The sequence below is a fragment of the Motacilla alba genome, chromosome 12 (assembly GCF_015832195.1).
Source record: "Motacilla alba alba isolate MOTALB_02 chromosome 12, Motacilla_alba_V1.0_pri, whole genome shotgun sequence".
Classification (NCBI taxonomy): Eukaryota; Metazoa; Chordata; class Aves; order Passeriformes; family Motacillidae; genus Motacilla; species Motacilla alba.
In genome coordinates this window covers 14,639,778-14,654,245 of record NC_052027.1, presented here as the reverse complement: position 1 = coordinate 14,654,245, position 14,468 = coordinate 14,639,778, and the positions used below count along the sequence as shown (strand labels likewise).

Sequence of the window (14,468 nt, the reverse complement as noted above, 5' to 3'; positions counted from 1 at the left end):
CGGGGGAGGGCGGGGTGGCCGGCGGCCATGTTGAGTGTGGCAGGAAGAGCAGAAAGGCCTGCGCGCTCCCGGCCCGCCGCGATTGCCAGCATCTGTCGCCGTCCCCGCCGCTCCCGGGGCCTAAGGTGGGAAGGGGTGGGGCGGGGCAGGGCCGGGCGGCTGTGGCGGGGCCGGGGTTCGTTATCAGTTCTTTACCCACCCGTCCGTGCCGATTGAGGCGTAGGGGGCCGGGTTGAGGGCATGACGTCATCCCGTAGAACTGGCAATGGCTTCGCGCCGGCGGGAGTGCGTCACTTCCGGTGCGGGGCAGGGCGGGCGGGCTCGCGGCGCTGCGGGCCGTGAGGGGCCGCGGGGAGCGCGGGACAGCCCCCGTAGGATGGCGATTTAAGGCGTTTTTCGGAGTTTCCAGTGGAAACTAGAGAGAAATGCACTGGTCGGCAGCCGGCTGAACATGAGCCCAGGCGTTCCCGGGTGGCCAAGAGGGCCAGTGGCGCCGGGCCTGTATCAGCAATAGTGTGGCCAGCAGGAGCAGGGCACTGATTGTGTCCCGGTCCTGGGCACTGATTGTGTCCCGGTCCTGGGCACTGATTGTGTCTCGGTCCTGGGCACTGATTGTGTCTCGGTCCTGGGCACTGATTGTCTCCCTGTCCTGGGCACTGGGGAGGGCACACTTTGAGTGCTCCGTCCAGTTCGGGGCCCCTCCGTTCGGGAAGGATATAGGAATACTGGAGCAGGTCCAAAGAAGGGCAGCAGGGCTGGGGAAGGGTCTGGAGCACGGGTCATGTGAGGAGCGGCTGAGAGAGCTGTGGGTGTTCATCCTGGAGAAAAGAGGCTCAGGGGTGACCGTACTGCTCTCTAAACTCCCCGAAAGCCCCGGCTGGGGCTTGGCCAGCTAACCACTGACAGGACAACAGGACACAGCCTCAGTCCGTGCCAGGGGAGGTTTAGGCTGGACATCAGGAAGAATTTCTTCACAGCAAGGGTGCTTAGACATTGGAATGGGCTGCACAGGGAGATGTGGGGTCACTGTCCCTGGAGGTGTTCCAGGAAAGGCTGGCTGTGGCTATATGGGTGGCTGTGGCCATATGGGGTCTGGGTGGCACGGTGGTGCTGGGTCATAGGTTGGGCTCGATGTCTCAGGGTTCTTTTCCACACAGGTGATTTTGTGCTGGGCCGGCATCTTGGCAGAGCCCTCGGGAACAGCTTCAGGGCAGCCCAGCAGGAGCAGGGAGCGTCAGTCAGCTCTCTCTCCTTTGAAATACACTGTGATGACTTTCTCACCCTTCTCCTCCCACTTTCAGTCCACTATTGCATATTTTTATTTCCAAGTAATCTTTATTCCTCTAAAGATTGTTGGCAATACTACAGCAACACCACAGCTGTAGCACCGTGCTCCTACACCACGTAAGCTCTCAGGTGAAGGTGGGCAGCACACACTTAAGCCTTTGAGAAACACACCGTGGCTTTTGAAGATGCTGCTGCAGTACACACACCTTGGAACTGCTTTTTTCTATCCCAAATCCTGATGACAGGCTCAGTATGTGTGTTTTTGTGTATTTCTTACCTTAAAAAGCTGCTCTTGGAGTATAAAAGTCGCTGTGAGAATCTCACCCCACAAAGTTTTCTGCTATTTTAAATTTAGAAACCAGGAGATCTTGTCACTTCAGTCCCCCAGAAACTCACAATCAAAAGAAAAAAAACTGTAGATGCCTTCCTGAATGTTAATTGCATTTCCTTTCAAGGTGTCCAGAACAGAGTGATTTTGCTTTTGGATCCTGTTGCCCTCCTGTGGTCAAACCTCAGCACGTCCAAAGACTGTTAAAGCTCTGCACGTCCTTCAAACGGGCTGAATTATTTTGTGTGCATTTATTATTTTCTGATTTAGTTAGTTGTTTCTTTTCTCAGAGTCCTTGCCCTTGCTGTTTGCTTGCTGGAGCTCCCTGTAACATGTTTGGAGATCTCACCCCACTCATCCCTTCACACTGCTGTGGGTTTGGCTCCTCAGAATGATTTACCTTTTTTCCTTTGAAACAAAGTCAAGACTTTCACACGGGGGTCCAGGGATACCAGAGCACGCCCTCATTCCTCCTGAGGGTCTCAGGGTCAGCTGCCCCTTTGTTAGGCCAGTTCAAAACCCACAACTGATTTATTTTCCTGTGACAAGAGGTTTTAGGAAAGCTGGGAATGTCGTGCCTCCTGCACACTCTAAATTGCAGGATCAGAGCCTGGATTATCTCCTGCAGGCCCGGAGGTGACTCACCAATAACATCATAAGACAATTTACTTCAAAACACCTACAATACTTAGCTAAGTTTTAGAGTTGTATAACACCGTGGGTTGTTGATTTGATATTTTGTCACTTCCTTTTTATTCTTCTGCCTTTCTTCCTAATCGTTGGAACTTAGTTTGTCAGTTTATACCAAGCTGGAATTTAGCTGGCAGGATAATTGGATCTCCTAGAAAAATGTCATATTAAGTAGGAATTATGGATAATGCCCCTGCAAAATTAGTTAATGGAAAAAACGTTTAATTGCTGCTTGAGTAATATCGATCAAATGCAGTTATTCTACCTATGCATTTCTGTATTAGACTCCACTGGAACCTGCACAATACAGGGACTTGTGCTTGCTCAGCAGCAAAAATTCACACTTCTCCCTACTGAGTGCCCTGAGGTTTCTGTGGGCCCCGACCTTGAGTTTATCACTGTTGCTCTGGAGGGTGCCTCCATCAGCAGCTCCCCAAACCGGGTGCTCTGTGCTGCTCTCTGAGTCACTAATGAAGCTGTGGGGCGGCACGAACACCAGCAGAGTCCCTGTTGATTACCAGCTGCCAGCTGGACCCCGAGCCACTGCTTTCTGCCCTCTGAGCCCAGTGGTCCGGCTGCTTTCCAGCGGGGCTGGCTCTGATTGCCCAGCCCACCCTCCAGCGTGCTCACAGGAATGATGTCAAAAACCTCAGCAAAGTCCAGGCAGTTCACATCTGCTGCTTTCCACGTTCCCCACAGCCTCTTGTCTCAGCCCAGAGGGCAGCTGTAATTGTCATCCTGTGACTGATTAAGATTCCTGGCTCTTTCTCCTCTTATGTTATTTCCAGCTGAGGAGCTCATAATTTTCTGCTATTAATCCCAAAGACCATGACCTTGTATTTCGCAGCACTGAATTTCAACCCCTTTCTACTATTCCAGTCCTCAAGGCTCGCAGCTTTTCATCTTCTCTAGAATACTGTGATCCTTCCCTGGATTTTAAATGACTCTCATCTTTGATGGCAAGTTGACTCAGAATAGGGAGCTTGAGAAATTACAGCATGAAAGGAAGTAGACTTGGCATGGGCTTGGCTTCAGGGTAGTAGTGTTCTGTGTTGAGCTACAGAAGAATTTTTAGTGAAAATTTTTTCTTCCTTGCAGTCCCCAGAGCATGGAAAAATCATTTCCAAAAGGTATATAGGGAGTGAAGGGAGTGTGACCTAGAAAAACTAGTAAGATGCATATGTCAAATCCAGTTAATTTTTTTTTTGCTAATGATACTGATCTATATATATAAAATGCTGAATAGAACACTTATCTTCCCTGTGTTTGGCCTTAAGCCACATTCCCCATCAAAGGCAGAGAGACCCTGTTGACACTTTCCTGGTGAGTAAATCAGTCATGAGAGCAACATATTTCTTTTCCAAGCAACATATAGAAAGCCATGTAGTGGAAACTAGGACTCCTGGGTTTCCCAGAGCTCAGCATATTCTTAAAACAAAGGTATCCAGGCTCCATCCTACTTTCTCCCTTGCCTACCTGGCAGACCCTCTGGTCTCATCATACTGGTGCTGACCACCCTCATACTTTTTCCCACTTATGGATGCAGGAGCACTGCAGTGAGAGGGGGCAAAGGGCCCTTCACCCTGTCCCTGACACCCACTCATGCACTGGACCCTTCATAGCTGCCCATCCTTGCTGCAGACATTTTCTCTTTTGCCATATGTGAATGAGGCAGTACAGTAATTTTATGCAAATCCATGTGCAGATTAAAAAATTAATCAAATTCTGAAATTTTCATTTAAAGAGATTAGTCTTGAAAAATCCCCCATCTAATCCTCCCAGAATAGTCACTTGGAACAAGCCTTCAGTGCGTTGTTTCCCTCCTGGGTTTAGTGCATCTCCTGGAAAATTTTCTTGTAATGCTTTTGGGACCATGTGGAGCAGCAAGCTTGGGTTTGAGCGGGGCTCGCCAGGCGAATTAAAGTTGATATATCAAATGATAGAGGAGATGTGTCAGTAAGTGGGAACGGGGGAGTTTAAGGCAGTAAAATCTCCACTTTGTTGTACTTCATAGGTAAATTCCCCTGGTGATGCAGGAGAAATGGAAGCAGGGAGCCTTGGTGAGTCTGTCAGTAATTTACATGCCGAGAGGCCAGAAAAAAGTCACGCAGCAAGAAAAACGAGGAACAAGAGACACTGCTAAAACTTGCTGTGTCTGGGAGTTTACTACTGTAATCTGTCTCTTAGTGCTTGAGCTCAAAATTATCCTCCAGCAACTGGGGTTTGATCCAGTGCTATCTCAAATATTTTCCTAGCCCCTCAGGGATTTTGAAGCTGACCCTGTACAAGATGGGCCAGCCACCAGTCCTGGAGGAAATCCAGAGTCATCCTGACAGCATTGAAACTGAAGTAATTTAGGTCCCTGAAGTTCTCAGTTAAATCATGCGTTCTGGCACAGCATCCTCTGATCTCACAGCCCCTGAAATGCTCAGGATGTGTGTGTGGTTGGGCTGGCCTGCAATAAGCTCAATTGCCCCAACTTCAAAAAAACCACCAGCCCAAGATGCAAATCCTTGAACAAACCTCCAACCACAGCACCTGGAACAGCTCAGCTCTGCCCAGCGATGGCAGACGGGTCCCTAGAAAGGAGTATTTTTCTAGCTTTCAAGTACCTGCCATGGAGTGAGGTGCTGGCTCATTTTTCTCACTGCATGGGCATGGCCAGCTCATTTGTTCACTGTTTTCTTCCCCAGTGTGCCTCCAAGTTTATGGCTCAGACTCTGCCCTGCTATGTCCATGCTTTTGGTCTCTTGCCACCATCCAATTTACTTGGCAGCTTTACCACATTTCTGCCCCTAATACTGGATTCTTTCTGTCTCCCTCTGACGTTGGCTCCTTGCCTGCAGAATTGCTTTAATTAAAAAGTTAATGAAAGGTAATGCAAACGAGCGTTTTGCCTGTATTTTATCACAGTCCAGCTCCTTCCCCTCCCTCTTTCCCAGAGAAGGTGAAAATGAGAAGCTGGGGTTTTGCTGCGTTTTGGTGTGAGAGCTAACAGTGGAAATTTCTACAGGCTTAGGAGGAGCCCTCTGAAGAAAGGGCTTATAATGGTCTGTGTAGATTATTATAAGTGCGTAGATTATTCATGAATGAAAGCTGAGGAAGTTTTCATTTAAAGGGGATTAATCTAAACCCCTTACAATCCTCCAGCTCTCTTTGGAACAGGCAATTCTTAGCATCATTTTCATCTAAGCTTACTACGAACTTACAGGAAACTTTTCAAAAGACTGTCTGTATCCCAACTCCAAATTGTCCCAACCGGGGACAAAGGGAAGGTGTGAAACCTGAACCTCACTCTATAGCTTGTCACCTTCTATCCATACAGAAGAGGGCTCATTCATCCTTAAGTGATTTTCCTGTGAAACTGGGAAACTGAGATTAATTCACAAGGTAATATGAGTCACATCATCAGCCCCTTCTCCCAGCCCAGATTCCTCACAGCCAGCAGTGGGAAGAGGAAAATGCAGGGATGTGAGGGTGTAATTTCCCCTCGTGCAATATGAAGCAGTTAACAGGCAATTACACCACTTCTAAACCCACCATCTGGGGAGGGAGCATGAGAGCTGCCATTTGGGTTATTTTTCTTTCCACAACTGCCTGTGTCTTGGGGTGATATTGAGCCCTCTTGATCTTGTTTTTAAAGCCTTAGTAAAATGAGTAGGAGTTTTATTTTTTGTTAATATCTACAGTGGATTTCATAGCACTGATTTATAGCTGTTCCCTGATGACATTTAGTACCCAGTGCCTGAGACTGTATAAATAAATTACATAAAAAGGGATTTGTGGTATCATTAGCAGCGCCCCCATTCCAAGGGGAGTCTCCAGTGAGCCTGTGTGTCTAATCAGAGCTGACAAGGAGCAGAGTCACACACTGAGACATCCAAAGCAAATGGATCTGTGCCAAATTCAGCTCTCTGTTGCACTGGTATAAAGTTGGATAACCTCTGACTGCAAGGGGGTTTTACACTGTATTTACTCTGCCTTTACACCTGTGCTCTGAGATCAGTGTCAGGCAGTGGACCCCGAAATCCTGAGACGCAACAGAAAGGCGCTTGCTGGCTCCCAGAGACTGGATCAGGCCTCGATGGTTAAAGTATAATCTATGTTCAGAGTGCAGAAAACAGATTACATGCCTGCTATTGTACTGAAAGGCTTTCCAGAGTAAGCATTAGCAGTATGTACACAAGTGCCAGATGAATTAAGCTGGCATTTAGTTTTTCCACCTCCAGTAGGAGAGGATTGCCTTTAAAGAACTCAGGCCTGCTGTGTCGTGTCTGGAGCTGGAGCTGGAGCTGGACGGTGCTGCCAGGAGGGCACGTGTGACAGGAGCCACGGCTGCAGGTCTGCTTGTGCTCAATTTCCCCGGGCTTCTGGGTCAGCAGCGCTCAGAAACATCAAGGCAGAGACAAAGCCTGTTAAAAACTTTGGGGCTTTATTTTCTTAAACTCTCCTGGCTCCCTTGAAGCTTTTCTTCTCCAGCCATTCCTGCAAACCCTGTATTGCAGCTCAGACGAGGTGACCTGGGGTGTGATGCACCTCTGCTTTGTAGCACCTTCCTCTGATTGCACTGTGCCCAGGGCCAGGCGAATCAGAGACCTGCTGGGAGCAGAGATGCTTATCTCAGTTCCTGAGAGGTGCACAGTTACTCTGGCCCTCACTGAAGTGGGGTCAGTGGTTTCAACTGCTGGCAGCATCAGCTGCCATGAAGTTTAAGAGTCTAGTAACAAAGTGGTCAGGGCATCCTGTCTTTTGTTCTCCTGTCTCCTGGTGGTTGAAAAGCCCGTCCTTTTGACCAGCACCTAAAGGGAGTACACGTAGGTGGTTAATCTGCCTTGGCTTTTGGCTTTAAAATCTGTTCTCTTAAGCAATTAATCATTTACTACTAGCCTTGTTCTTAAGGGTCTTTTCCCACTTCAGTGATTTTTGGAGATCTTTCTCTGACAAACTTGATTTTCTGTATAGCCTTACCTACAAGTCCCTTGTCCCAATATTTCAGAGTGTTCCCAAGTTTCAATGCCTGAGAAGGTGTGTAGAGGTTTTATCTATCGATCTTTTGGGTCCCTGCAGCAAAATAAGGCAGATTTACAACCAGAGGAGCTGTTGAAAAGCTTGTCCAGCTTAATGATTAACACCTTGCATTGCTAGGGAGTGTCAGGACAAAGAGACCTCTGGACTCCTGAGCTCTCCTAAAAGAAGCCCTTGCACAAAACACATCCACTTACTTGAGACAGGAATAATTCTCTCTCAAGGAATTTCAATGGGTCTGTGATCAAGTGTGTTGCCCTGGCTGCTTCAGCCTCCTGGCACCCTGCCTTAAATGCCATGAGCAGGAGAGATGCAGATCACAAGGATCTTTGATCCTCAGAAACCAGCAGTGAATTTGCTGCCAGTTAACAGAAGGAAGGAGAAATGCTGGGAGGGAATAGATGTGTGCGTGCTGGCAGGGGCCACCTTTCCTCTGTCAAGACAAGTATCTGCCCTTGAGCAGCTGAGATCTTTCGGTCCATGCACAGATCTGTTGCAGATAATGCTAATGCTCAGTGGAGAGCAGCTCAAATGGGCTTTCACAGACACTTTGCCTGGATACCAAGTCTTATTTGGGCTCTAAATGTGATTTTAATGGATAATGAGGAGTAAAAGAGAAAGGTAAATTAAGCCTTGTGTTAATTTGCTGTTTGGTGAGGAAACCTCATTACTGGTCTCTCTGTGGCCACCAGCAGCAAGGGGTGAGGCAGCCAGCAAGGCTGTTGTTTCTCCTCAGTCTGTGTCTGATGCTGCAGGGACACATGGGGCAATGCACAGCCAGAGGATGACATCAGCATTTGGCTAGCATGGGAAAGGGAGTTAATGTAGCGAAAAGCTGTTCCACCCAGATGCCCTGCTCTCTCCAGGACAGAGAGCAGCTTCCACAGTTTGGAAAGGTGTCAAACTAAGCAAATAGAAATGATGGCTTGCCAGTGGCAAATCTACAGTGATGGAGAAGCTGGCTGGCAGAGCTCACCTTCCCTGCAGGGGGTGACGAGATTGCAGGGGAATCACAAGCTGACAGATAGCTTGAATGTGACACTGTCCTTCCCTTCCTCCTGCCTGGGGAAAAGTTAGAAAATGCTACTGATATGGCACCTTAATCTAGGGGAAACAGGAGCTAGAGTTCCACGGTTCATGTTTTGACCTCTGTTCTTTCTGTGACAGCCCTGTCTCTTCTACTAGCAAAAATGTTCACTTTCCCTTGCAGGTTGGAGGCTGCTGGTTGTTTCAGCCCTTGATGCCTTGCCAGTGCTGGCAGGGAGTGCAGAAACCCACCCCAGAAGGCAGAGGGGCTCAGCCCTGGCAGCCTGTGCACCATGTCCCTCCGCGAGCACGCACTGTCCCTGTTCTGTGGCGCTCTGGGCACCGTCCGCCCAGCTCCCATGCTGAGGAGGGCTCTGAAGCTCCAGGGAGATGGGTGCCCTCAGCTGCTGGTGAAGGGCCAGGCCTTTCCAGTGAAGAGGCACCTGTACCTGGTGGGTTTTGGAAAAGCTGTGCTGGGGATGGCTGCAGCAGCAGAAGAGATCCTGGGAGACCACCTCACTCGAGGGATTATCAATGTGCCACTGGGGATCCAGGAGAGCCTGCAGCGAGCGGGAATGCAGTAAGGACTGTTTCTGGACAATTTTGGGGAGCAGGAAGGAGGGGTGTAGGCTGCCAGATTTTTCCTCTGTGGGATGTTGCTGAGAACACCTTAAGTCCTTTTGAGCTGCCCTTGCTCTGTTGCCCACCCCACCGCTCTCATCTTCAACCACCATCACATGCCAGTGACACCAGTGATGCAGCCCACCTCTTGTGCTGGGTGTGCTGCCTGTCTGGCTGTGGGGAAGAGACACTCGGCAAAGGCCATCTGCCTGTCCAGGTCTCTCACTTTATGCCACTGGTACACCAGGCACCTGCAGGTGACAGCGTGGCTGCCTGGGTGGGTGCACAGATGCGTGGTGTAATTGCCTCTCTTACCCCACCAGGGAGATGCTGCTGAAGCCACACAGCAGAATCCAGGTCATCGAAGGCGCCAAGAACAATCTCCCAGATGCAGAGGCTCTGAAGGGAGCTGTTGCCATTCAGGAGCTGGCTGAGGGTCTGACTGCAGATGACCTGCTCCTTGTGCTCATCTCAGGTAGTGTGGGGATCCCAGGGATTGGGATCTGCTGAGGGCCCCCAGCTGCTTGCCCACCCCTGACCCTGCAGCAAGGGAGTGCTGTGCTGTGCCAGCCCCTTCAGCACGGACACTTGCAGCTCTGATTTTTCCTCTCCCTTCTGCCATCCTTTCTCCAGGCATGCAGCAAGAGAGAGCACAGGGCTTCCTGCTGCTGCAGTGGACATGCTGCCTCCCAGCACTGGAAGGAGGCTGAGCTGCACAGGCTGAGTCCTGCAGTTGTGCCACCACAGTGAAGTGGCACCTCTGGGCACAGCCTGGCAGCTGTTCCCACCTCTTGGCAAGGAGACACTTTCTTCCTGCCCTCTCCTTATATTTGGAGATGCAGACTTGGAGGAGCAAGCACTTGGTAGATTTGCATGCTCAGCCTTTGTGCCAGAGTGTGAGTCTGAAAGCTGAGGTCTGGGAGTGACCTTTCCCAGGGCTTGGCTCCTTCCCAGCTAGTGGAAAAGAGGCCTCCAGGTACCACACAGTAAGCTGCATGCCTTGCAGGGGCAGCCCTGCACACCCCCAGGGCCTGGCCGGTGGCCCCCAGGCTGTCCCCAGATCCCAGGCTGTGTAAGAAGATGCATCAGAGGGATGCAGTGACATCACCTCATCCTGAGCTCAGTGCGTGTCAGAGGGCAAAAGCATGCAGGGGCTTGGAGCAGCTCTGCAGAAAGGCCTTGTTGTCCTCTGCTCAGTGTTTATTCCTCTGTGGATGCTGAAGCCTGATCCAGTACAGAGAGAGCAGTGCCATTAGGCAAACACCCAAGTGACTGGAAGCTAGCTGTGCTTTCTGGGGATTCCCCTGGGCTTCCTCCTGCCTTTTGGCTACAGGGATCTCCAAGAGACTCCTCAGCCCTTCAGGGAGCCTGTACAGGATCTCCCCGTGGCTGTGACTCCCTATGCATGTGCACTCCCACACAGCAGCCGGTCCCCAACTGCTCCTGCCTCTCAGCTAGATCCCTGGCTATTGACTGAAACACAGGCATTTGCATTTGTTTTTCTTGCTCATCATGTTTTATTGATGCTGATTTGTCTCAAACCTCTGAGCAGGCTTTGCATTTTGACAGTAGCATTCAGCTGTACTTTTGTGCACGTTCACTCTGTGCACAGACCTTGCTCTTTTCTCCTCTGTATTTTCAATCCATTCCACTTTTCCATTAGAACCTTGCCTTCTTTTCCACATTTCCAATGCCTGCTTTTATCGAATTCCCATCAGTGAAGCTATCACCCTGGACTCGGAGTGTGCTTTGTCCTTTGCATTACTGTCCCCCCTTTTCTTTCCTCCCAGGCCTAGATGACTGCAGTTCAGCACTTTCCAATCTTGCTGCATCCCTAGCCAGTGTTTTCACACACTGTCCTGAATAAATGGAGCCACCAAAGCAGGCAGTGTCCCCATGTGCACAGCACTGGCTGCTGTGGGAGCCGTGGAGGCCATGCTCCCTGCTCACCCACCCAGGTAACCCCTGAATATCAGTGTGAGGACCCAGCTGTAGCCCAGTGCAGAGGTGAGGGTAGCTGCTGTCCCTCTTCTGTCATCCCCACCACACTGCAGGCTTGTGGTGCCCCCATCCAGCCAGGCTCACACTGCCTGGGTGAAGTGTAGCTGACTGCAGAGAGTGCAGGACAGCAGTGATTAAAACCCATTGCTGAAGATGACTGAATTCTCCAGAGATGTTAGCTTAGGTCCCCAATCACCTCTGCCTTCCCTTCAGACACTGGTGAGGGAAAAGGCTAAAGCCTCGCTCTCCTTTGTCCTCCTTCTCCTGCTATCCTGATGTCCTTGCCATCTCTTCTGCATCCTAGGGGGTGGATCAGCCCTACTGCCTGCTCCCATCCCTCCCATCCTCCTCGAGGAGAAGGAGAAACTCACAAAGATGTTGGCTTCCCGAGGAGCTGCCATACAGGAGCTGAACATTGTCCGGAAGACTCTGTCCGTGCTGAAGGGTGGAGGGCTGGCCCAGCTGGCACATCCTGCCCGGGTAACCAAGGGAGAGCCCCTGTTTGCCCAGAGATCACCTGTCTACCCTCAAAACAGAGGTTTAATCAACTTGCCGGGTTTTTGTCCATACTGAGTGAACAACTTTGCACACTGTTTTGGGGCTCTTTGGCTGAGATTTCACTTGGGACTGAAAATCTTAGGGAGACCGAGCTGGGAGAGTGAGAATTCAGACTTGGGAAACATCAGCCATCCCATCATGCCACTCTGCAGACCCCAGCCCACATTCAGCAGGCACTTCCAAGTGTTGGTGCTTCAGCACAGTGTTTTCAAGGCTGGCTCTGACCCTTGGCTCCCCTGGGGGCTGTTCTCAGTGTGTCCCATTGCTGAACCCACACTAGGTTGGGCCTGACAAGTGCAGTGTCACGGGTTACATCTTCCAACATGATAGTCCAGCTTCAAAAGGCACTTTAAATCTGTGGGTTTGAGAAGGGCAAGGTGACACTCACAGGTCCATAAATTAAAAATGGGTGAAGACCTACCCTGTTTCTATCTGCTTTGATGTGGGGATGGCATTCAGAGCAGTGCTTATGCCAGTGCTCTTTTGTGGCCACCCATCTTTGCCTCCTGCAATAATCTGTGGGCTTTTCTTTCCATAGGTGGTGAGTCTCATCCTGTCTGACGTGATAGGTGACCCCCTGGACATCATAGCGAGTGGGCCCACTGCTGCCAGCTCCCACAGTGTCCAAGATTGCCTTCACATACTCACCAAATACAACCTGCTGCACAACCTGCCCAAGTCAGTGGAAATGGTCCTCTCCAGCTCTCCCACCAAGCCCACCGCTCCAGAAAACTACTCCCACGTTTCCAACATCATCCTTGGGTCCAACACACTGGCTTTGGAAGAGGCCAGACGCCAGGCTGAGGGCCTGGGCTATGCAGCTCTGGTGCTGAGTGCAGCTGTCCGTGGGGAAGTCGGCCGTGTTGCCACTCTGTACTGCCAGCTGATCCAGCTGCTCTGCCTGGGCTTCGCCAGCCTCGGAGAAGGGCCCCTGGGTGACGAGCTGAGGGGCAATCTCCTGCAGCTGGCAGCAGAGCTACAGATCCCAGGTTTGCACCTGGAGTTTCTACAGGCCCTGCGAGGATTAGGGCCCAACAGAGCAGTGTGCATCCTGGCTGGTGGAGAAACCACGGTCCAGCTCCAAGGAAACGGCAAGGGAGGGAGAAACCAGGAGCTGGCCCTGCGTGTGGGGCTGGGGCTGCACAAGGCCCAGGCCACAGGAGCCAGCAGCCCCCAAGGGAGGTGTGAGATCCTCTTCCTCAGTGGGGGAACAGATGGGCAGGATGGGCCAACGGAGGCAGCAGGAGCCTTCTGCAGCCCAGAGCTGGTGGCTGAGGCACTTCAGGAGGGCCTGGATGTGGAGGCCTTTCTCAGGAACAATGACTCCTACACGTTCTTCAGCCAGTTCCAAGGTGGGCATCACCTCCTGGTGACAGGCTTGACAGGCACCAATGTCATGGACATCCAGGCCATTTTAATTAGAGCCTTGGAGAGATCATGAGAGCTCCCTCTGCAGACACCCAGATGCACTTAATTAGGAGCAGGAGTAAATTAAAGCACCAATGCTGTGGACAAATGCAAACTACTTAAATTAGGGCTCACTGTTGAGGCTGCTAGTGTCTTTGACAGAAAGAATCCACTAATTAGACAGATGAGTGGATGTCCACAGCAAAAACAAGCACTTATAATTGGTGGGATCAAAGGAAGGTAAGAGGTCACGTTACAGACAAGGAAACTGGATTTAAGGCTTGTGACTGCTTCAGCTATAGTTAATTTAAGAGATGTAGGGAAGTTGAGGCCGTGGCAGGGCTACCACGGAGAGCCCTTGCTGCACTGTTGCCCTTCCAGTGCCCCCAGCTGAAGAGCAGCTCAGCAGTGGGGTTTTAGGAGCAAATTACAGTGACTGAAGGAGGTAAAAGCAGTAAAAGCAAGGCCTGCTCACCTGGAGCATGGAGCTGCTGAGGGGATGTGATGGGAAGGAGACACCCAGCACCTGCTCCACATGCCAGCACAGTGCCCTGCAGCTCTTCCCACAGCAGATGGAGATGACAGAGACCCCAGGCCCAGCAGGATGCACACCCACGAGTGTGGCTAAGAAGCACCTTGGCAGAGAGAAGTTCTTGATACTGGCTGGGTGACACAAGCAGTGCGCAGTGACAAAGAGGACGACATACCTTCACTGGACAGTGTAAGGATGGGGATGAATGAAGTGCAGTGACAAGCCAGCTGTGTGGAGTCCTCCAGCTTCCTTCCCTCCACAGTAACATCTTCCCTGCTGGTCCCTGTTGGGAGAGCCTCTGTGCCAGCAGCATGTATGCTATGAGCTTTCATGGTGTTGTTTTCCAACTGTCTAGAAAACTGTCGTGCATCCAGCCTGAGCCACTGACCTTTCCTCTGCACTGAGGCAGAAGTTGCTGTCATTCTGATTAACTCTGCTAATTCCACAGAACAAAAGACAAGGAAACCTTCATGCTCAGCTCTCCTGACCCATGCTGCTGAGCTGATCAAAGGGCAAATCTGCCAGAGCTGTGCTCTGACAGGGAGCTGCTCCCCCACATGCACGAGGACACAGTGGTTATCACGTTTTTGTCACCTACTGCAGTGTGATGTGTGGGAGAGCAGAGATGAGCTTGGTTTCCCAGGACATGGAGCTCACAGTGGGGCTAGATTTCAGGAGGGCTTTGCCTGCAGCAACAGGCACACTGACGGTTTGGCTGGATATTCAAAGGGCTTTAGCTCAGCAGCCAGTATGACCCAGCACGTCCAACTCCTTTTGAATATCTGTCTGTTTGTTACAGAGCCTAAGTGGGAGCTGAGCTCCTTTGAAAATCCAGCTCTAATGTAATAGGACACGCTTGACTCAGACTCTTTCCAGACAGACCGACCTACTCCGTGTGGCTGATCTCATCTCGTGACATAAATACACCGTTGTGCCAACACCCTGTGGTGTCTCACTGAACAGTCAGTTGTTCTGCACCTCGCTTCAAGGTGG

General features: G+C 50.9%; 1 protein-coding gene across 2 annotated transcripts; it reads left to right on the top strand.

The window, feature by feature from the left end:
• Positions 1-9: 9 nt before the first annotated feature.
• On the top strand, positions 10-14,415 carry GLYCTK (glycerate kinase). Of its 2 annotated transcripts, none has more exons than XM_038148925.1 (5): positions 10-125; positions 8,541-8,936; positions 9,301-9,452; positions 11,283-11,458; positions 12,075-14,415. In XM_038148925.1, exons 2-5 carry the CDS (start codon positions 8,650-8,652, stop codon positions 12,975-12,977), a joined length of 1,518 nt encoding a protein of 505 aa, XP_038004853.1. In that variant the 5' UTR covers positions 10-125; positions 8,541-8,649; the 3' UTR covers positions 12,978-14,415. The 2 variants fall into 2 exon arrangements, with proteins under 2 accessions (XP_038004853.1, XP_038004852.1); XM_038148924.1 differs by lacking the exon at positions 10-125 and adding an exon at positions 6,433-6,646.
• Positions 14,416-14,468: the final 53 nt, after the last annotated feature.